The sequence below is a fragment of the Balaenoptera acutorostrata genome, chromosome 11, assembly GCF_949987535.1.
Source record: "Balaenoptera acutorostrata chromosome 11, mBalAcu1.1, whole genome shotgun sequence".
Taxonomy (NCBI): Eukaryota; Metazoa; Chordata; class Mammalia; order Artiodactyla; family Balaenopteridae; genus Balaenoptera; species Balaenoptera acutorostrata.
In genome coordinates, this window is record NC_080074.1 from 95,096,332 (window position 1) to 95,119,090 (window position 22,759).

General features: G+C 37.7%; 3 protein-coding genes across 3 annotated transcripts in view; 2 read left to right on the forward strand and 1 right to left on the reverse strand.

Moving 5' to 3' along the window:
* Positions 1–14,613, forward strand: ART4 (ADP-ribosyltransferase 4 (inactive) (Dombrock blood group)). Its single transcript, XM_007196033.2, has 4 exons — positions 1–558; positions 2,965–3,673; positions 10,844–11,345; positions 14,556–14,613. The coding sequence occupies exons 1-3, from the start codon at positions 388–390 to the stop codon at positions 10,933–10,935; spliced, it is 972 nt and encodes a 323-aa protein (XP_007196095.2). The 5' UTR covers positions 1–387; the 3' UTR covers positions 10,936–11,345; positions 14,556–14,613.
* The window catches only part of C11H12orf60 (chromosome 11 C12orf60 homolog), a 14,934-nt gene continuing 6,289 nt past the window's right edge, over positions 14,115–22,759 (reverse strand). The window contains 1 exon segment of the mRNA XM_057557599.1: positions 14,115–15,046. Coding sequence (XP_057413582.1) covers positions 14,291–15,022 — 732 coding nt within the window. The 5' untranslated portion in view covers positions 15,023–15,046 and the 3' untranslated portion in view covers positions 14,115–14,290.
* The window catches only part of SMCO3 (single-pass membrane protein with coiled-coil domains 3), a 7,978-nt gene continuing 4,203 nt past the window's right edge, over positions 18,985–22,759 (forward strand). Inside the window, exon 1 of the mRNA XM_007196034.2 lies at positions 18,985–19,049. The gene's annotated coding sequence lies outside the window, so the exon portion shown is untranslated. The remainder of the gene's footprint in view (positions 19,050–22,759) is intronic.

Below are 22,759 nucleotides of genomic sequence, written 5' to 3' on the forward strand. Positions count from 1 at the left end.
CCCGTGTCCCCTGCATTGGCAGGTGGATTCTTAATCACTGTGCCACCAAGGAAGCCCCTTCCTGCCTTCTTAAGAAAGTTAAGGCTAAGCTGGTGATCCTGACTCTTAACAAGACTTTGGAATTTCCCGGCATAGAGACCAGATCAGGATTTTTTTTAAGTTGGAGACTAATTTGAGTTCACTACAGAATCCCTTATTTGGTGCACAAGTCTGGCTATTCAACAGAGATTTCAGCTTTGCAAGTCAGTTGGAGTTGATTTCTTCCCTTGGAAACTGCTAGTTGGTGGTGGTCAACAGAAGTCTCAACATAGACATAGGCGAGGAAGGTTCTTGCTGAGACTCACCCCAAGAAAACCCCAAAGGAGCACCCTGAGAACTGATTTCAGGATGAAGCTGCAAGGGCGAAGAAGTGCTTTTAACACCAACAAATGCTGCCCTTTGACCAACAGATGCAGAAGGATTCTTCTCCCAAATACTGCAGCCCCCGAGGTGAGAATCTGGCTCCTAAGAGGGCAACTTCCTCTCCTGCTGCTGTGCTCAAGTCTGCAGAGACCCACGGTGAGTTACCACGGAGGAGGTGATCTCTTTATGATCAGGGCTCCAATGGAGCATTCTCCTGGTGCAACCTTTAGATGACCTTTAGTCCCTTGGGATATAATTTCACTTAGACATTTTAACTAACAAGTAATGCTGGTAAAGAGGGTTGAAAATGATTATTAAAAATATTGGAGTTCTTTACAGTTTACAGATTTGGCATCACAGAAGCTAGAGGCATAGCATTTTTTTCTTGATTCTCCATAAAATTTAAGTAAAACATTGCTTCTGTAGGACAAAGCAAAATCAACCAAGTCTATTTGGCTTTATCCTGTGTCATATGGATCAACTCAAAAGAGGCATTATAAAGTTCTATATAATGAAAAATAACCAATGTTAAGAGAAAACAGTTTCAGTGAGCCCAGACTCTTGCATCTTCCCATAAATAGAAAAGCACTAAATTCCTTAATTTTAATGTCTGGTTTTCTTTAATTAACAGTAATCTTTTCATGTTCCGAATACCTGCCCTTTGTTACAAAACTCCGATATATCCTAGCTCCCCCCTCACCTCCTCAGAGCAGTTCTCTTGGGGTTACTTGAGATGCCATCTCCTGGGCTTGAAGTCCTAAAAATTCCCACCGAATAAAACATAACTCTCAACTTTAAAAAAAAAAAAAAAAAAGAAAGAAAACAGAATACCCATTTGATATCTAGTAATAGATTAAAGTTTTGGAGTTTACAAGGATTGATAGAAGATATTTTTTATTTTGTTTTGGCTTAAATAGATTCTGTAGAACTATTTGCAAATCTGCTATAAAGAATTATCGGTTAAAATCATTTAAGCAGTCTTAAAATTTTGTTCCAGTTTACACACAACTAGATGACTTCTCACCATAAATAACATAGTAAAAATACCAAATGGTATGCTTTGGGGTTCCAGCTACAACACTGTTGACATTCACTGGATGGAATTTTATCTCTTAATATGTTCCTTAGTAAGTACTGTTCATTAGGAAAGCATCATTTCTTTGCCAAGAAGGAAACACCTTGAAATTTACATAACTGAAAAATATGGCTCTCAATTATGGACAGATGATACGTAATGAACTTGTCTTCAAATCTCTAACTTTAATTTAATATGCACTGGGTATCAATAAGTAATATTCCATTGGCTACCCATGAGAAAATGTCTTTTTCCCACTCCTGGTTTCTAAGAAGGACTTTACCAGGAACCCCTCTGACCTCTGTCCAACCCTTTCCTCACATCGCTCCCCTGGAGGTGGACAGACGTTACTTGACTGGTAACGTCAGGAAGAATAACTGGATATGCTGTGTTTGCTCTTCTTCCTCCTGAGAATTAACCCAGTGGCAAAAGGCGTGAGTTCTGTGTTCCTCCCATGACAAGAATCTCACCTAGACAGTCTGCAATCCAATACTGCCTGCAGCTAAGTGGGCAAGTCAGCTCATTCTGGGGTTTACCCTTAACAAGCCCACCGGCCATCAGACCTAAAGATGGGTGCTCCAACGTGTTCTCATTCACTAGTAAAAATTATATTTTAGCCTTCATATTTCAAGTCCTGAGCAGAGGAGAGGGTTGTCATTTACTGGGGGGCCCCTTGGAGAACCCAACATTATTCATCACTTAAGTCTTTTCTTAAATCAAAGCCAAAGACTTAATATAGGTTTTAGGTATTCATAAAAGAGATATTCCTTATAACACCCGTGTGAGAATGTGAAGGGGTTAGGAGAGGAAACATAGTATAATTAAACTTTGATTATTAATTTTTTTCTTCAAAATACTCAATATGCAAAAAGGCTGTTTTCACTGATACAAAAAGGGTCACTTCCTCCGTGTGGAGATGAGGATTTTTTGTGCTTTCAGTAATATTTGTCAAACCAAATTCAACCTCTAGCATGGGTCACAGATACAGGAAGGACTGGATCAGTGTAATGGTTATGAGTGAAACTTACTTCAGCAAATACTGATTTTGAGCAGACAACTTGGTCTTATACAGTGTAGCAAATCTGCTACCACACCGTAAAAATTTAAAAAACAGAAACTTCAATTAAATAGAGTCGGGAGACCAGAAAGGGGAGCTCTCATGCCCTGCGACATAGCAGAGTCCAACAGGAAGAAGAAAAACACCTCTTCTTTCCTGGCAAGGACTGGGCGAATGTAAAGCCATGAACTCTTTGTTTACTATACCCTCCCATCTTCCTTTTCTTCTCTATGAAAGCATTCTTCTTCCCTTGCCCTGTAGGGACTTGTACATGGTGCACCGCAGTCACCGAACCTGAATTGCAACTCTCTGCTGATCCTGAATAGACCTACCTTTGCTGCAGAAATACCTGGCACTCTATTTACTTCAGGTCAACAAGATTCACCATCGGATTTGAAAAATTAAAATCAAGATTTTTCTTTCCTTATAGGTCGCAGTTAAAATTGACTTTGACTTGGCACCAAGTTCCTTTGATGATCAGTACCAAGGCTGCAGCCAACAAGTCATGGAGGACCTGATTCAAGGGGATTATTTTACAAAAGAACTAGAATCTGGTAGGAATTACCACAGGGTCTGGCAACGTGCACACTTAACCTGGTTGAGACAAGGAAAAGCTCTCCCTGAGAACATGACTATTACACATGCTGTGGCCATCTTGGTTTATTCATCGAACGACAGTGTTCGTTCAGACTTCTCCAGAGCCATGGCCAGTGCTGCTGGGTCTCCCCAGCAATATAAACATTCATTCCATTTCAAATATCTACACTACTACCTGACCACGGCAATCCAGCTGCTGAGGAAAGAGATTGTCACAAGGAATGACTCTCTGTGTTATGAGGTGCACCATGAGGTGAAGGCCGTTTACTTGGAAGCCCCCATGGGTGCCACCATTCGCTTTGGCCAATTCCTCCCCACCTCTCTCCTGAGAGAAGAGGCACAGAAGTTTGGGGACCAAACTCTATTTACCATATTGACCTGCCTGGGGGCACCTGTACAAGACTTCTCTCTCAAGAAGGAGGTCCTGGTCCCTCCCTATGAGCTGTTTGAAGTTGTAAATACGAGCTACCACCCAAGAGGAAATTGGTTGCAATTGCGGTCAACTGGGACCCAGAGCACGTATAACTGTCAGCTGCTAAAAGGTATTGTTATTGATCCAAATTGAATCCACTTTTACCAGGATTGCAGGCCACTATTTATTTTTTAATCTTTTCAAAGAAATATTTATTTATTAATTTTAATTTTTTCTTTTTCTTTTTTAAATTTTTATTGGAGTATAGTTGATTTACAATGTTGTGTTAGTTGCAGGTGTACAGCAAAGTGAATCAGTTATACATATACATATACCCACTCTTTTTTAGATTCTTTTCCCATATAGGTCATTATAGAGTATTGAGTAGAGTTCCCTGTGCTATACGGTAGGTCCTTATTAGTTAGCTATTTTATATATAGTAGGGTGTATACATCAATCCCAATCTCCCAATTTATCCCTCCCCCCATTTTCCCTCCTGGTAACCATAAATTTATTTTCTACATCACTATTCTTTTATAAAAGTTGTTTTTCTGAGTGAGCTTGGGGGGAAAAGGCCAAAAACATGGATATTGGCCTTCAGTAATGGTGGAATTGGCAGATTAGAGAAAACTCACCTTGTTTCTTGGTTTCTCCTCTCTTCTTTCTCCTCAACTACCTGTAGGAAAATGTGCTTTGCAATGGCACGGATATACGGAGCATTCTAGACAGAGAGAGTAAATATCTCTACTGGAAAAGGTAGTGCATAAAATATAGCATTTTACCTTCTCCCTCAAGCTCATTTTTTGTCATGGTCATTTCATGAACAAGAAGTGCTAAAAATAAAACAGGAGGTGTGATTTATTCATCCACTCCTATCTATTAATCGTCTTCTCTGTTCCAGGAACTGGGATAGGAGGACCCAGGCGATACAAAATGAATAAAGCAAAATTACTATCCTATGAGGATTTTTAGTCTAATGAGAAGTGGAAATATGAACAAATGTCTACACACAAAAGCGCTAAGTATACACCAGATGTTTAAGCAATGGTTATGGTTGCTCGGTGAAGGAAGCTGCTCGTTCTCTCTGGGGAAAGTGAGAAGGCTTCACAATAGGAGACCACTTGGGACTTGAAGTAGGAATGGGGGTTTTCAGTGAAAAAAGAGAGAAAAAGTCATTTCAAGCAGAAAAAGCATATATTGAATCACAGAGATTTCAAACAGCCTGGTATCTTCAGGGAAATTTTGAAATTCTGGATGGCTGGAATGTAGGGTGTGTAGGACAGAGGAAGAGGCCAAGAGTAGAAAGGAAGTAGGAGACTCATAGGGGCTGGAGAGTTCTGATGGGGCCAGATTGTTTAAAAAACAACTCTTGTATTCCATGCCAAGGACTTTCAAACTTCATGCTGTAAGTAGTGAGAAACCATTAGAAGTCTATAAGGAATGGAGTATCAATCAGATCAGTATTGTAGCAAGATCCTTGGTGATATTGTGAAAAATGAACCAAAGCAGGAGAAATGAGGGTTATCACAATAAAAATATGTTAGTCTCTTTTTAGAAAAACATGTGACTGATTCCATTTTATCCTTGTATGTTGCCAGCCACAGTCGTTTGACAGAGCAAATGCTGTGCAAATTCGGTAGCAAATGCTGTACCCTGTTTGATTCCGAAAGAGGAAGACTGTCCTTATCCACATGTGCATTCGTTTACACTCAAAGTCAACTGCAGCCCAGCTACAGGGTCTACCTTTGAAATATTCCCAAATCTTCCTCTACCCCATCATCACTGCTGCTGTTAATAATTCAGCCTGTCAGCATTTCTCAACACGTCAGGGCTGCAGTGTTGCAAATGTCCTCAAACTGGCATCCACACTGAGGTCAAGGTCCTGCTCACTCTGGCCTATATGTAAGGCCAGAGACAGTCATTTCCATTAACTGATAAGTAACACTCTGCTTATTGCAACATCCTGGAGCAGTATTAGATTGATGTAAACATGAACAATGGGAGAAGGGAGGCGGCATGTTTTTCTTATCTGAGAGTCCTTCACTGGGAGGGAGTAAGGTCAGTGGTCTCCCCAGCCCTGTTTTTCTAGATGGGTGCTGTTGCCCACTTGACTTCTGACCAATCACCTGGACTAACCGTTCACCTCAGCCTGGGGAATTCACAGAATCTAATTTCTCATGAAACTGGAATCCTCTCAGGAAACTGTTTCTTCTCCTTTCGATTTTTTCACCAGCAGAAGCCACAAACTATTCTATGTCCCCAAAAGTCCCTGTGAGCCAGTGACTTATGTTTCCTCCTCCGCTTCCCTTTTAATCTGACAGACGCAATATGTGAAAAGCAACATGAAGGCATTTAAAATGGGTCAACCAGGGACACTGAAGTTCTCCCAATGAAGAGACAGTAGATCAAAGAGCAGAGCTTCCCCAGTCCTTCAATGTATTTCAAAATTGCTTCCATTAAGTTGTAACTGAAGTTCTCAAGTTCAAAGAGTTCCTAGGAATCTGTGGCCTTCAAAGAGTCAAGAGGTCAAATTGGTAGCATAACACATTGACGGGAGTGAGTTGGCAAAAGAAAAATTGTTTAAGACATTCTAAACTAATAGCTTTTTCTTCTAATTCTTCTCTCACCCGTCCCATGACCTATACTTGTTACCATAGAAACATGTTTTCAGGCCCATTGGAAGACTCAAAATATGTTATGTTAGTTATTTGTCCTTAAATGTTGCTTCTTTCAGCAAAATAATCTGTGCCAAAAATCTGTAGACACTCAAATACATGCTCTGTTCTGTATCATTGGATTCACAAAGAAGAGGGGTTTATTTGCGAAAATGTTTCACATAATTAAAATTCTTAAGCATGTTTCTAGAAAAAATGTAGTCAATTGTTTGTAGTCAGTGTGGTTTTACATGCTAATCTTGCCAGTTACTAGCAGTGAGAATACAGGCAAATGGCTGAGTCTCTCTGTGCCTCAGTTTCTTTATATGTAAAATGGGAACAATTTTTAAAAATAAAACTTACCTTGTAAGATTCTGGTGAAGAGAAAACGAATGAACGCATGCAAAAGCTCTTAGAACCGTATGTGGCACCTGTAAGGAAGTAATCAAAACTCTTTAGCTACTATTACTATTACCATTGTAAGTCTTTATTTTATTAACCTACAGTTTCCTATTTTCTTTTACTCTGGGCTTCAGTTATCCCAAAGTAATTTTCCCAATTTGTGGCATCACACTTACCTTGAAGTAGCATGTCTGTCTCAGACGAATGGATGAAAGAATGAGTAATTGGATGAATCTGGAGACCACAGGGCATGATGGGTAGAGCAGAGATGGTGGAACCAGTGAAAGCTGGGCATATATTAGTAGGTCTGTGGCCTTGTGCAAATGACAACTCTGAGCCTGTTTCTTCATTTATAATATGGGGGCAATACTTGCCTGGAGGGAATGTTGTGATAGCACTTGTTACCCACCCTCTCAAACACAATTGAAAAATTCTGGGAAAGTACTTTGCACATGGAGCTGGGATAATAGTTTAATAGCACAAATGTCTACTTCAGTAATATTGACAGTTAGAATAGAAAGAAAGGAAGAGACAGAAGAAATACATTTTTTTGGCCATGCCATGCGGCTTGCAGGATCTTAGTTCCCCCACCAGGAATCGGACCCGGGACCCCTTCAGTGGAAGCACGGAGTCTTAACCACTGGACCACCAGGGAAGTCCCATAGACAACATTCTAAAAGAATAACACTCATCACTCTAAATTTTGACAGAAAGAGGTTATAGATAACATTTACCACCAAATAAGATTAACTAGATATACTGCATGTCACTTTTACCTTTTTTTTTTTTTTTTGCTTTTTTCAAGAGATTGAATATGTATTTCTGAACAATCTAACTCACAGATTCAGACTTCATGAGATAAAAGGCATAATAATTATGCATTTCTCCCCAGACTGTATACCTAAGGCAGAGGTGACCAAATTCAGGTTATAATACACCAATAAAATGGTATTTGTATAGAAATTTAGTTTACAAAAGGCTTTCACACACATTATCTGTTTAATTCTTACAACCACCTGTACTTTGGGCTATTGACCCCCCTATAATGAAGTGAGCACTGAGGATTAGAAAGGTTAAATGGTTTTTGTAAGATTATTCAAGCAGGCTATAAATAACAAAACTGAGATCCTTTCCCATTTTTTCTGACAAAAAGTCCAGGACAATTTTCTCTGTAGGTCACTTTCAGGAGATTTATTTTGCCATTCAAAAATGTTATTGAGAACCTACAATTGGTTTCAATCTTCTGTGACTCTGACTATTGACATTATAAACACACTTCACATTCATATAAATATACAAATATGTTCACACAAATGTATATATAACAAGATAGTAGTTGATCTTTTCACGTTCGTTTAACTAGTGTTTTTTATCTTAACCTATTTTATTACATTATTAAAGATTGATGGCCATGACCTACTGAACTGATGTCACAAACCATTAATGGGATCACAACCTCCAATTTGAAAAGTACTGTCCGAGGGACAGAGGGAATAAAAAGCATTGAATAGTCTAGAAGAAAAGTAAAGACAAATACAAAAGTAAAGTTAATGTGAGTTGTTCTGAAATGAGAAATTTTGTAGATCGTAATTCATTTAATTCACGGATTTTTTTCATTTATTCTCCTAAATATATTGTCTGCCTGTGTGAAAATAATAATAATAATAATAATAATAATAATAATAATGTGAGGTAGAAATGATAATGACCGTATGAGAGGTAGAGAAAAAGTATCAAGAGAGTTAGGAAAGAAAAGTTACTTTAACCTGAGAAAATAAAATTGAAATAAGCTATTTTTAATATCCTAGTTATTATGAAGGGAGCTTAAGAGGTGGTTTTGAAGGATGAGTATGATTACCACATAGTAATGTCTCTATATGTGTCTCTTACTTGAACATTAGCATAATCACAGTGAAGCAAAGTGAAGAGTAGTGGTGGTGATCCTAGTATTTCCAAAAACCTGGAGGTGCTCTCATTTTACAGATGAGAAAACTGAGGCCCAATGAAAGTAACAAAAATGATCACAGTCAAGCATCTAGGGGTACAGCTTCAATACCAAAGCCAATTACACCCTCAAATCATAATCTTTCTGTTACATTGTTTCCTTGTCAATCAGTTGCTGACAACTCTTCAGTAGAATCTTATCCCATGAAAAAGTGAGAAAGGGTGGGGTTAGAGGTCCGTGTGATCTCTAGCCTCAATGAAGAGAAAACAAAACAGAAAATGCTTAAGAATCATTCTAAGGAGTGACCTGCTAAAGTGGTATTGATCGTTCCTAGGTCCCTGTGAGAATTCAGATAATACAATTTTAACACAAACTTTGACAAAAGCTTAGAAATAAGTATGCATTATTAATTTTTCTTATCTAAGAAAAGTGGGGTTTTGAAAATTACTGTTGGTAATTTTCCAAATAGAAATTCCAGGAAACTCAATTCCAGGAAACTCCCCATCATCTAATCATCCTATCAAACAATATGGTCATCAAACAATTGAGGCAATCACAAAGTTGAATGATTTTCTACCTCAAATGTCTTTTCTATGCTAAATAATCAGCAAAGGCTGGTTGAAAAGGAGATTCCACTCTTTAGAGCATTTTTAAAATTTTATTTATTTATTTTATTTTTGGCTGCATTGGGTCTTCGTTGCTGCACATGGGCCCTCTCTAGTTGTGGCAAGCGGGGGCTACTCCTCACCGCGGTGCATGGGCTTCTCATTGCAGTGGCTTCTCTTGTGGCGGAGCACAGGCTCTAGGCACGTGGGCTCAGTAGTTGTGGCTCGCGGGCTCTAGAGCACAGGCTAAGCAGCCGTGGCCCACAGGCGTAGCTGCTCCGCGGCATGTGGGATCCTCCTGGACCAGGGCTTGAACCCGTGTGCCCTGCATTGACAGGCAGACTCCTAACCACTGCACCACCAGGGAAGCCCTAGAGCATTTTTTAAAGGTTTACATCTTCCATCTCATTCTATATCCTTATCCCATTGTACTCCCAATTAGTAGTTATACCTGACAATAATTTTTTATATTTCAGTGTTTCTTCCATCAGCCACATCTTAGTGGCTGCTAACATTTCCCATGAAGAGTGTGTATGTGTAGGCAGTATACACACACACACACACACACCAAACAGGACTGTGTGAATTGTTTTTGCTCACCTTGTAATAAAAAAAATCTGATGAATGGACATGCAATATATGGAGAGATAATACAGTGGTTAAAAATACAGAGTTGAGCCAGACTGCCTAAGTTTGATGGCTGCCTACACTACTTACTAGATGCGTGTTGTTTGACAAGTTTCTTCACATCTCTGTGTCACAGTTTTATCAACTAAAAAATGAAGATAATGAGGATAAATGCCTCCTAGTTTTTGTGTGGATTAAATGAGTTAATTTATAGCAAGTGCTTAAAATGATCCCAGCACAGAGTAAGCCTTTAATCAATGTTCACTTTCATAATGGTGATAAAGATGGTGATAATTAAGATGGGGATGATGGTAATGGTAATAATTCTGCTGCTGATGATGATAAAGATGGGAAATCCGGAGATCTCTACCCCCAACTTGCTGGGTACCTGAGGTACACCTCTTAACCTCTTGGTACCTGTTTTATCATCTGCAAAATAAGCAAGCTGTCAGTTAGAGAACTCTAAGAGAGAATATTTTTTTTAAAGTGGCTAGCTTCACACTATTTACAATAGCCAGGTCATGAAAGCAACCTAAATGCCCATCAACAGACAAATGGATAAAGAAGATGTGGTATATATATACAATGGAATATTACTCAGCCATAAAAAGGAACGAAATTGGGTCATTTGTAGACACATGGATGGACCTAGAGACTGTCATACAGAGTGAAGTAAGTCAGAAAGAGAAAAACAAATATCATATATTAAAGCATATATGTGGAATCTAGAAAAATGGTACAGATGAACTGGTTTGCAAGGCAGAAATACAGACACAGATGTAGAGAACAAACGTATGGACACCAAGGGGGGAAAGTGGCAGGGCAGGTGGGATGAATTGGGAGACTGGGACTGACATGTATACACTAATATGTATAAAATAGATAACTAATAAGAGCCTGCTGTATAAAAAATAAATAAATTTTTAAAAAATTGCTAGCTTCAAATATTTTTGTTAGGAATTTCCTAAGTTTAAAAAGTGAACCAAAGAAGAAATGAGGTGGTTTTTAAAAAAAAATCTCTGCTACCTAAAACATCTCTAACTCTTTTTGTTTTTTTGTTTTCACAGCTTCCAGCAAAAAGTGCATCCCTACTCCCATAGTTATTGCTTCTCTCTCATTTTTGACCTGTGTCATCATCTCTTCCAAAAGTAGAGCATAAAGGAAGGTTGTGGTTTTTGCCTTCCCTGTACCCTTTTGCTTTATTCCAGTCAGGGCACCCTGAATACCCGTAAAGAATCATTCTGCCCAGCTATCAACTGATTCAGAGCTGGCTCAGTCCACTGCCTATGGGTAGACCTGTAGGTATATTTCTTCTTCATGGATACAGAGATTCATGTTGGGTAGAAAATGACTCAATCTGAGCCTGTGAGACATAATCAGGGTACTTTATTGGAATTGGGGCTGGGGCCTTTTTTTTTTTTTTTTTTTTGAGTGGAGATTAGTGAAAGCAGAATATGAGCCTAGAATCGCTAGCAGCTATCTTGCTACTGAGAAGAGAGACCCTATCTTCCTGAGAATGGAGCTAACACATGAAAGAAGAGCTGAGAAATGAAAAGAAAGTGAATCTTGGTGAGCGTCTATGTGCCCCTAAATCCAACTATGCCTGAAACTGGATACCATGGGCTTTTTCATGACATAAATCAATAAATTATATCTTTGCTTCAATAATTTGAATTAAATTTTCTATCTTAAATAATTGAAGGAGTGTTATGATGAATACAATGATTTTCCCTTATTTTTTATTTAATGATCCTAAATATTAGGAACAAATCAGAGACTCTTGAGTTAGAAAGCAAAGGACAAATTCATCAAATGAGAAAGCGTTGAGCCCCAGAGGCATACTTAAGGTGTGAAATTTCTTTAGAGATTTTTTTCCCCTGATGTCAAGCAATTTTATTATTTTTAAATTTTTTTTAGAGATTTTTATCATCATTCAAGACCAAACCAATGTAGTCTCAGATGGGAGGAAACATGGAAACCCAAGAAACAAAAGGGAAGGTTAATGAAAGATGTTAGTGGAATCTCATTGACTGCCAGTAATGGGGTGTTGCACACAGGTTTCTTCTAAAGTATTACAAAAGTTAAAATTTAAACTCATATGTTAATTCACAGAGGACTTTATGGCAAATTAGATTTTAAGCCTTCATCACAAATTTAAGCACATTTGTTAGGAAAACAAGTGTATGTATGTGGAGATAAAGGAGAAAAAAAAATCTAATTACCAAGGAAATATCAAAGATATATTAAGTCCCCATTATGTGCAAACAGTTAAAAAGAAGTATAAATCATCGAACTTCACAGCTGGGAATGTTCCCCGACTCTTCTTTCAGGTAGTAGACAAGATAAGTGGGGTGATGCGGGATTGCTAGGTCTCTAAAGACCCTACTAATTGGGCTAAATGGGGTGAAGGTGAGAGCTAGTTCCATACCTTTGAATTCTGAAAGTCCAGGCTACTTAGCTCCTCTGAGATTTAGATAAGAAGCAAGCATTTATTTAAAGAGAAAATAGGATTTAAAATTTTAAACAAGAAAATGTTGAAATGAGGAAAAATCTTAGGTATTCTCAGAAAGGAAAATTCCAATAGAGAACTAGAGTTAACTGCTTTTAAAGTAGTAAATTCCATACTTCTTAAAAAGAAAAAAAAACAAACTAGAGTTATTAATTGCCTTTCTTGTTCTTAACAAAGTTCCTATTAGGTATCATGTGAAATATGGCAATCTTTTTTTTTTAACTGGAGTATAATCACTTTACAATGTTGTGTTAGTTTCTGCTGTACAATGAAGTGAATCAGCTATATGTATACATATATCCCCTCCCTCTTGGACCTCCCTCCCCACCCCATCCCACCCATCTAGATCATCACAGAGCACCGAGCTGAGCTCCCTGTGCTATACAGCAGGTTCCCACTAGCTATCTATTTTACACATGGTAGTGTATATATGTCAATCCTAATCTCCCAATTCATCCCACCCTTCCCTTCCCTCCTGTGTCCACCCATCTGTTCTCTACGTCTGTGTCTATTCCTGCCCTGCAAATAGGTTCATTTGTACCATTTTCTAGATTCCACATATATGCGTTAATGATACGATACTTGTTTTTCTCTGACTTATTGCACTCTGTATGACAGACTCTAGGTCCATCACATCTCTACAAATGACCCAATTTTGTTCCTTTTGATGGCTGAGTAATATCCCATTGTATATATGTACCACATCTTCTTTATCCAGTCATCTGTTGATGGACACTTAAGTTGTTTCCACATCCTGGCTATTGTAAATAGTGCTGCAATGAACATTGGGGTACATGTGTCTTTTTGAATTATGGTGTTCTCAGGGTATATGCCCAGTAGTGGGATTGCTGGGTCGTATGGTAGTTCTATTTGTAGTTTTTTAAGGAACCTCCATACTGTTCTCCATAGTGGCTGTATCAATTTACATTCCCATCAACAGTGTAAGAGGGTTCCCTTTTCTCCACACCCTCTCCAGCATTTGTTGTTTGTAGGTTTTTTATGATGGCCATTCTGACTGGTGTGAGGTGATACCTCATTGTAGTTTTGATTTGCATTTCTCTAATAATTAGTGATGTTGAGCAACTTTTCATGTGCCTCTTGGCCATCTGTATGTCTTCTTTGGAGAAATGTCTATTTAGGTCTTCCGCCCATTTTTTGATTGGGTTGTTTGTTTTTGAAATATGGCAATCTTGAGAGCATACACTCATTTGCAATTCATGAGAGCTCAAGACTTTTTGGTAGGCAAATGGATTTGTCTAACTTTTTTCCCCAATACAAGCACATCTCAGAAATCCTACTTCTATTACAGTCAAGTAACAAGCACTAGGCCTTTTTTTGTGTAAAATGTTAGAGTATTTCCATTTTTCAACCTCTATTATCTCCTAATCATAAGACTTCAGTAGGAGACAAAGAATAACTCATCTGCTCTGGCCCTATTCACATAGGCATGAAAATGCTATTACTCCTCATTCATTATTCTTATTTACTTCTGGATAAATCATATCAAAAGTATTTAGTGATGGTTTATGATAGGCAAGCCACTGAAGTGTACAGAAATTGGTATATGAGCGACAAAAATGCAAAAGTTTTGTTTCCTAGGCCTGAACCAGATTATTTAGTGATAGTGTACACGTTTACCTGGAATTCGCACTGTAGGAACTAGAAATAGAATTACTAAGAGTGGGAATTAGTTGAGGGTTATTTCAATTATGCTTTAAGATGAAATACAATGTTTAGAAACATCCTCAAATATAATACCATACTTGATTTTTTTGAACAATATATTCTTTTCAGTAACTGCCATTTCAAGCAGGGTTTCTTTGACTATTTATTTTTATTTGAATAAAGCAAAACTTGAGGTAAACGCTTTGCCAGGTGACTACTCTTCAAACTCATGTCCCAACAGACCACATGTCTGGCATCCAAGGTCTTAGAAAGTCCTATAAACACTCGCAGGATTTGAATTGGTTTTCTGACAGAAATGAGCACTACTGTTGCACTCCTACTAGTCCTTGGCTTTCTTAAACACAGAAAACTTGGTTTCCATAGTTTTTGTGGCTTTTTGGAGGATCTCTAAGATTGCTCCCATAGTTTTGACAATTTGCTCCATCTGCTCTGCAGCTGACTCGATGGTATCCTTGGCATTCTCAGTGTTTAGTGCATCCTGCAACTTTTTCAAGGTGTCTATTGTAGTGGCTTTGGATGGACCAGGACTTGGGCTTTTCTCAGATGTGGTATCATCTGATTGCTCTTTGGTGTCTTTTCTATAGAAGTCACTTAACTGAAGATTCATGATGGGATATTTCATCAAGAGTGAAAGAGAAGATTCCAAACTCTCAAGGATGTTACCATTATTCAGCACAGAGGCAATGACCGGTGTATGGACATTTTTGAACATTTCTTTGGCTGACTGTTGCAACTCCTTTACACTGCTACTCTTCTCAAGCACAGAGCACATAGCTGTTGCAATCTTGGAACATAAAGGTTCACTTTGCATTTTGTCCTGCTGTGCCACCACTGCAGATTGCATCTCCTTAAAAGTTTTGAGCATCTATTCAAAGACATCCTTAACATTACCATCTTCTTTCACAGCCGTCAAGAAGATCTGAGTGTTCATACTGCTGTTAAACAATTCGGTGAGTGCATTTGTGAAGGAAGCAAGATCTTGCATGTGGAAGAAGAAGGTTTTGGCAGCTTGAACGAGCCTCTCTTTATCCTTTTCTGACCCTGAAGACATTTCTTCAGCAGAAATGTTTCAGCACTGTAAAACAAGTAGTAATCCAAATGAAAACTAAAAGTATATTTGTCAACCCTAAAGAGACTGAAAGTATAATCTGAACATGAGAAAAACTCTTATCAAAGGTTGGAAAGCTAAACAAGCTTTAAAACAGAAATGATCTTGTGCTTTAATTAAAAATAATTAAAACAGAGTAGAATCGGGGGGGGGGTTTGTTAAATTTAAACCACATATCAAATATTGCATGCTAGATCCTGAATTAGATATGCTGACATATGGAGTGACAGTATTCGCAGGTATTACCCTCAATACCTATCCAATCTAGTGAAAAAGATTGGATAAAACATTAAAAATTACATAGAGGGGCTCTGGTTTCAGTTAAGATAGAGCAAGCACACTCCATCCAATCTTTCCTACTGATGACAACTAAAAATCATGGACAGAATATATAAACTATAAAGTAACTCTGAAAGGTGGATAAGAGCAGACTGAGGAGGTAGAGAATGGAATATTCCAAAGAAGATCAAGGCCATCTAATACAAACTCCCAATGTCTGTCCTGTCCTTTCTGTACTTTCATTACAACTCGTCTTCTTCTGCAGTAGAGAAAAATGTTAATGTTTCTAACCAATGTTCACAATCCTCTTTTGGTATTTCCTCTAGAATTCTGCTCTATCAATCATCTCCCCTTTTCTCTTGTGCTGTGAACTGAAGTCCTCCCAAAATTCATGTGTTGACACCCTGATTTCCAGCATGACTGTAATTGGAGACAGGTCCTTTAGGAGGTAATTAAGGTTAATGAAGTAATAAGGGCAGGGCCCTGGTACGAAAGGATTAGTGTCCTTGTAAGAGGAGACACCAGAGAGCTCCCTCCCTCACTCTCTCCACCTTGTGAGGATGCAGCAAGAAGGTGACTGCCTGCAAATCAGGAAGAGAGCCCTCACCAAAAACTGAATGGGCTGGTACTTTGATCTTATATTTCCCAGACTCCAGAGCTGTGAGAAAATAAAACTTCTGTTGTCCAAGCCCCCAGTCTATGGTATTTTGTTATGGCAGCCCAAGCTGACTAATACATCTTGCATCCTCCATCACTCCCTCTTTATTTTTCCTTCTCCTTTAACTACATGCATACTCAGTTCCCTACTCAGTTGGTTAGGATTCCAGGCTTTCACTGCTGTGGCCTGTGTTCAATCCCTGGTCAGGGAACTGAGCTCCTGCAAGCCACATGGCGCAGCAAAAAAACAAAAACAAAAACAAAAAAAAACTGCCCTATTCAGTTTTAAAAAAAAAGTTTGACTCTGATTTCTCTTCAAGTAATGATTCCATCCCACTCCTTCCTTTAATTCTCAAATTTCTCAAGAGAGAGATTCTTTGTAATTTATTCTATCCCTTACTATTTTCCTGTAGGGCACCAATAACTTCTAATTATCAAATCTCTTGGCCTATTTCCAGGCCTTAACCATCTTGAGTTCTCTGCATTATTAAAATTGCTGAATACCTCTTCCTACTTCAAGATTACTTCCTCTTGAGGGCTCCATGATGCTGTATAACTCTGGTCCTTCTATATCCTCTCTAAGCATTTATTTATTTTATAGGTTTCCCTTCCTTATACCACCAATGCCTCTCCAGTCTCCTAAGTGCCACAAGGCTGTGTTTTTGGCCCCCATTATATTGTACACTTTCTCCCTTCAAGATCTCATAACTACAAATGCCATCTGTATGCAGATGACTCCTAAACCTCATTACGTAGGCTCAGCAATTCTCCCGATCTCCAGATCTACATTTCCAACTACCTACTGGTAATCTCCACATGGTGACTGCACCAGTATATGCCATACAATTATCCAAAACTGCTCTCATCTCCTCAGAAAACACTTTCTCCTCTTAATCCTTGCCTCATTATTGAGGCTCAAATCCCTTTTCCTTTTCTCTTCCTCACATTAAATCAGTCCCTAAAATTTGTAAACTCCCTTTGAACTTATTTCAATCCATCCCCTCCCTTCCATTCCCATAACTACTACTCCAGTTAACTCTCATCTAGACAACTTTAATGGTCTCACATTTGGTCTCAATATTTTTGTCAAGGGGTCACAAACTGGCAATCCACAGGCAAAATCTAACCAGCAGATATGCTTTGTTTGACCTACCACAGTGTATTTTCAAACTTTTTATCAGTTGCAAATTTGAAAATTGAAACATAGAAATCTGGATTTCTACTGATTATTGAAAAAATGATATTAACTGGTAGCATTAAGTCCTTTTTCTGAGTTGGAGAAATTTCCTAGAGCTGAGGTTGTCCCCTTTAGACTAGACATTCACCCTCTATACCCTATTGTCTTACACTAAGTGTTTCAATTACTTACATATCTTGTCCAGTTACTATAGGTATTGGAGTTGGTAACCCATGCTTTATTGTCCATACCCACTAATCCAGTTTGTATAAACTGACTTTCCTGAAATCCAAACCTCCTAATATTATCCCATAACCAAAAACCTTCAATGGTTCAGTATTGCCTAAAGAATAAAATACAATTTCCTAGCATGGCATCTAAGGCCATCAACAAACTGCTCTCAATTTTCCACTACTTGCCTTCCCTTCACTGCTCCCACATATACTCTGTACCACCAGCATAGTGGATTAATTTTGTTCCCTGAAAATGCTCCACAGTTTTTTGTTCACAGTTTTCCCTTCACCTGCATCATCTCCTTCATACCCAACCTCCTTACACATCTATTGAAATCCTACTTATTCATCCATACATACTTCGGCTACACTGGCCACAAATAGTTTTTTCCCTTTTTCCCCATGTTCCTATATGGTGGGGCCCTAGGCTATGTCAAATGAAAAATGACCCAGAGGGACAAAAGTAAAATAATACCCCACTTGGTCCTTCTTTACAACTATAGGGCAGCACCTTTAGATTTTACAACACAAGTCTCCTAGCTGGCATCTTGATTCCGAATCCTCTACCCACTCAATAACAACAGGAATTTTTGTTGTTAACATAAGAATAGCTATCATTTAGTCAGTTTTTGCCATAAAACAGGCACTGGCCAAGTGTTTTACATTTATTATCTCATAGTCCTTTTATGCCAATCCATAAATTACAAACTAGTACTCACATGACATCTATGAAAAAAAGTAGAGAGATTAAATTACTTTCCCAGGTTTACATGGCTCGTAAGTGGTACTCTGGGTACACAAAATAGGGACTGTACAATTCTAAAGCCCATGGTCTTTCCAGTAAGTTATACTGAGGCTGAGTGATTTTCTTGCTTCTGATGTGTCTTTGCTGTAGAGGAATCAGTGGAGATTAGGACAGAATCTAGAGAAAGAAGCATGGGAGACTCTGATCTAAGCATTAAGGGAAAGGAGTCAAGTTGATCTTTAAGGTTTTTATATTGTCAAGTCAATTAACCAAGATAACAAGAGAGATAGTGATAAAGAGCAGAACTTCCAGCCAGGAAAGAAGAGCACACACACAAAACACACATTTGGCTGAAAATATCTGTATCTATATCTCTTGAGAATTTAGATCAATCAGCAACAGGTACAAAATGCAACAGAAGCTAAAGGAAGTTTAATATCTGGAAAAGTTGACATGATGGGAACCCAAAATCTGACAGCTTCAATCAAAGAGGCATCTTGTCTACTGAATTGAATTAGCTCAGTTGGATAGCACTTTTCAACAACAAAAAAGTCCATTAAAGAACAAAAATTTTAATGTTTTACCATTGCACTACTAATTACTTATAATTATTATAATAAATATTATAATTATTACTTATAATTAATATTACTTAATATATACCAAGCTTATATTAATATAGAAAATAAAAGAATTCTGAGAACTAAACCATGCAGAAACAGTCGATGAACCAGACAGGCAGAGGGACCCAGCAGAGACTAGCAAAGCCTGTAAGTCATCACATTCCATTAGAAACATCCAGTTGAAACCAGATGAAAAAGCACTGCAACAATACTCCCCAACAACTGCTGGGACCACTGAACTCAGAAACACGGCAAGGTAAGCAATATGGGTATTTCTATCAGTATTGATATAATACTCTGTTTCTCCATATTAAAGTGTGTTTGCAGTAACAGGTCAGACTTGAATCCTAGTCATAACTATAATAAAGCAACAAAACAACCTTTTTTAAGCAGATCCCATGACATGTTCCTGGTGATCATTTATGTCTCTGAAGACACCAGGAAAGAAGAAAATTAACAGCTTATATAATTAAGTCAGAGGGGATGATAAAGTCATAAAGACATCAATTTTAGAAAAGAATAAGGATGAAATGACCCCTGTGTGAATGTGTGTTGCTTACATGGAATGTAACATTTCCTTTCATGTCTTTAACATTAATTTAAGCATTTAGTATCTGTGAAAATATGAATGTGTGATCTAATTCTAGTTAATGTATAGTGCTATGCTCCTTCATAAGTTATATTACATTTAAATATCACTGGGCCTTTGCTGTGTGTCTCCAAATAGACTGTTATCTTCTTGAGGGCAAGGAACATTGTCTACTCAAGGCATATGGCAGAGGTTTCTCAAGTGAACATTTGATAAATGCTGGTGCATGACCTCGATATTCTGCTTTCTGGTAGGAAATACTCTTTTAAAGACTTATATCAGAGTGTCATCACACCATGATCAACCTTGTTTTTTTTTAATGAAAGGCCATGGTTTTGATTTAAATTAAAGAAGGAAGCTCAGAACTAGTTAGTAGCTGTTATTTTCTCCTGAAAAGCTTCTGACTTTACCCATACCCTATACCCACACTCCCAGATAAGTGAACCTTGCAGGATAGCTGGACCCAATATGGGTAGTGAGGACAAGAGACACATTGGAGAAAGGTAAAACCTTAGAGAGCACTAATGACCAAACATCAGAAGCTTGGACAGGGTCATGGTTTTTCTTTTTTCTTTCTTTCTTTCTGTTTTTAATTGTTATTATGGGAAAAGTTCAAACATACACAGAAGTAAAGACAATAATATAATAAACTCCCACACCCCCATAACCCAGCTTCAAAAATTATCAAAACAAGTTTGATCTTATTACTTCTATGAAGCTACTCCAATCTGCCTTCTAGATTATTTGGAAGCAAACCTCAGTATCATTTCATCATTAACTTTTTCAGGATGTATTTCCACAAAGGCAAGAACTCTTCAAAATTTGACCTTATGCTCCTCAAACCAATAATATTTAACAGAATTGTCTTTGACTTTGAAATACACCCAGTGTCCTGCTGTAAAAATTTATTTTTGATATCAGTGTAAAAGTTTTTGGAATGCATTTGCAATACATATCAAAAGTAATATAAATTTTTATTCCTATTGATTATATAAATTGTATATTTATATAATCTGAATTTCCTCTGGAAATTTATCCTGAGGAAATAATCCAGATAATTGAAGAGGGAAAAAAGAACTATGTGTATTAAAATACTTATATTAAGACAGTGAAACAATTAAGAATTTATTAAATTATGGTAAAAATATATGAAATACTTTATAAAACATAAATATAAATATGTATATTTTATATAACCAATAAAATAATTATAAAACTAGAAATAGGGGAAAGTGTTTAAGTAAATTAATATAAGATGAAATTTTATTTCTTATTATTACAACTTGGTAAAAATACTTATGCATTTAAATAAACTTTGGAAAGGAATAATAAGAGAAAAACAAGATGGTAGGTTTATAGGTGTTTTTCCTCCTACATATTAAAGTGTTTATATATTATTGCTATAAACTTTTTATTTTAAAATACTTTGTTTTATCAAATCTTTTAATTTCATCATGTTATAATTCTACCGTCTATCAATGCACAATCACCTGTCACTTTCTCCATGAATCTTCCTCTAATGACCTCCATATTAAATTTTCTCTTTAAATTCCTATAGCACTTGACAGTCAATGCAGTACTGTTATTCACAAAAGTATCCTGAGAAAATTTTACTTACATATGTGATAATCAATACATCTTTATTTTGCAAGGTGGTTCCTTTCCTGAAAAACTAAAAGAACTGTACAGTATCACTAAATAAACTTTAACTTTTAGATACAGTCGTCAGTATATTTCTCCCATTTCTTATATGCTCTTTAATCATGAGTGTTTACACCTTATTTCAACAAAACTGATGAGTTAGGTCCAATAAGAATCCATCTGAAGCTAGTCTTTTTTTTTTTTTTAATTTTTTTTTTTTTTTTTTTAAGGATTTTCTTTTTAATTAATTAATTTATTTATTTTTGTCTGTATTGGGTCTTCGGTTCGTGCGAGGGCTTTCTCCAGTTGCGGCAAGCGGGGGCCACTCTTCATCGCGGTGCGGGGACCGCTCTTCATCGCGGTGCGCGGGCCTTTCTCCATCGCGGCCCCTCCCGTTGCGGGGCACAGGCTCCAGACGCGCAGGCTCAGCAATCGTGGCTCACGGGCCCAGCTGCTCCGTGGCATGTGGGATCTTCCCAGACCAGGGCTCGAACCCGTGTCCCCTGCATTAGCAGGCAGATTCTCAACCACTGCGCCACCAGGGAAGCCCTGAAGCTAGTCTTTGTTTTCATTCCAAGTTCCTAAGATGAGCAGATCAAGTATCAGTGCTTCCAGATTTGTTTACTTCCTTTTTTTAAATAAAATAACAAGCCAAAATACGTGTGATTTCCGAACTTTGTTTTAGCAAAAGAACTCTCTCACCACACAAACTTTTCCCACCCACAGCCCAAATAGAGCAGCAGAGAAAGCATAGCTGCTTCAGCAAAGGGTGGGGTGAAACTGGCGTGCCAGAGACCAAGCGCTCCACCTGCTGGCTGGCAATTCCCCATCAGGCTGCCCCAGGGCTCTTTAGAACTTATTTCATGAACCACTACAATAAAATGCTCAAATAGCAGCACAAACTCCGCTCTACAGAAGTGGATGGGAACTGCCCATCACTATCAGGTTATAACAAATAGTGTAAGAGTTCACATCTGCCATACAAAAGATGCAGGTGATCAGAGCTGGATTAAGTACACCACTTAGCTACCTGCTGATGCCCATCTTAAAAGTCATTTTTTAAAATGACTTTAACATGATTTTAAAAGATTGAACATTAAAGTCAATATTTAAAAGATCAGCCCTGAAAATGCAATAAGATAGAGGACAGTATATGGCCCAGAACTCCTCTCAGGTACAGTACTATATATCACTGGTGAGACATCACTTGAGGCATGCCTAAGTAACAACTGTGATCTTTAAGAAGGGTGACTCCAACTTATTGCAGACCTGTTTTGTTTTGTTGAGACAAGTAAGCAATTCAAGAATCAGAACTAAATTGTCATGGGCAATAGTTGAAATGCTGCACATTGACAACTAAGATTTTTCATGTGGTGTATAACCTCTCCTCTAAGTATCAAGCACATATTTAAGAGTATCAGTTGGAAAGGTTACAAATTGTTAACCCTCCCTAGATGACGGACTGTCTCCACATGGCCCCAGTGTAAATATTATTAAAGTATGAGTTATTTTGTTTTGTTTTTCGTTTTCTTAATTTTTATTGGAGTCTAGTTGATTTACAATGTTGTTAGTTTCTGCTGTACAGCAAAGTGAATCGGTTATAATGTATACATATATCCAGTCTTTTTTAGATTCTTTATCCATATAGGTTATTACAGAGTACTGAGCAGAGTTCTCTGTACTATACAGTAGATGCCTATTAGTTATCTACTTTATATATAGTAGTGTATATATGT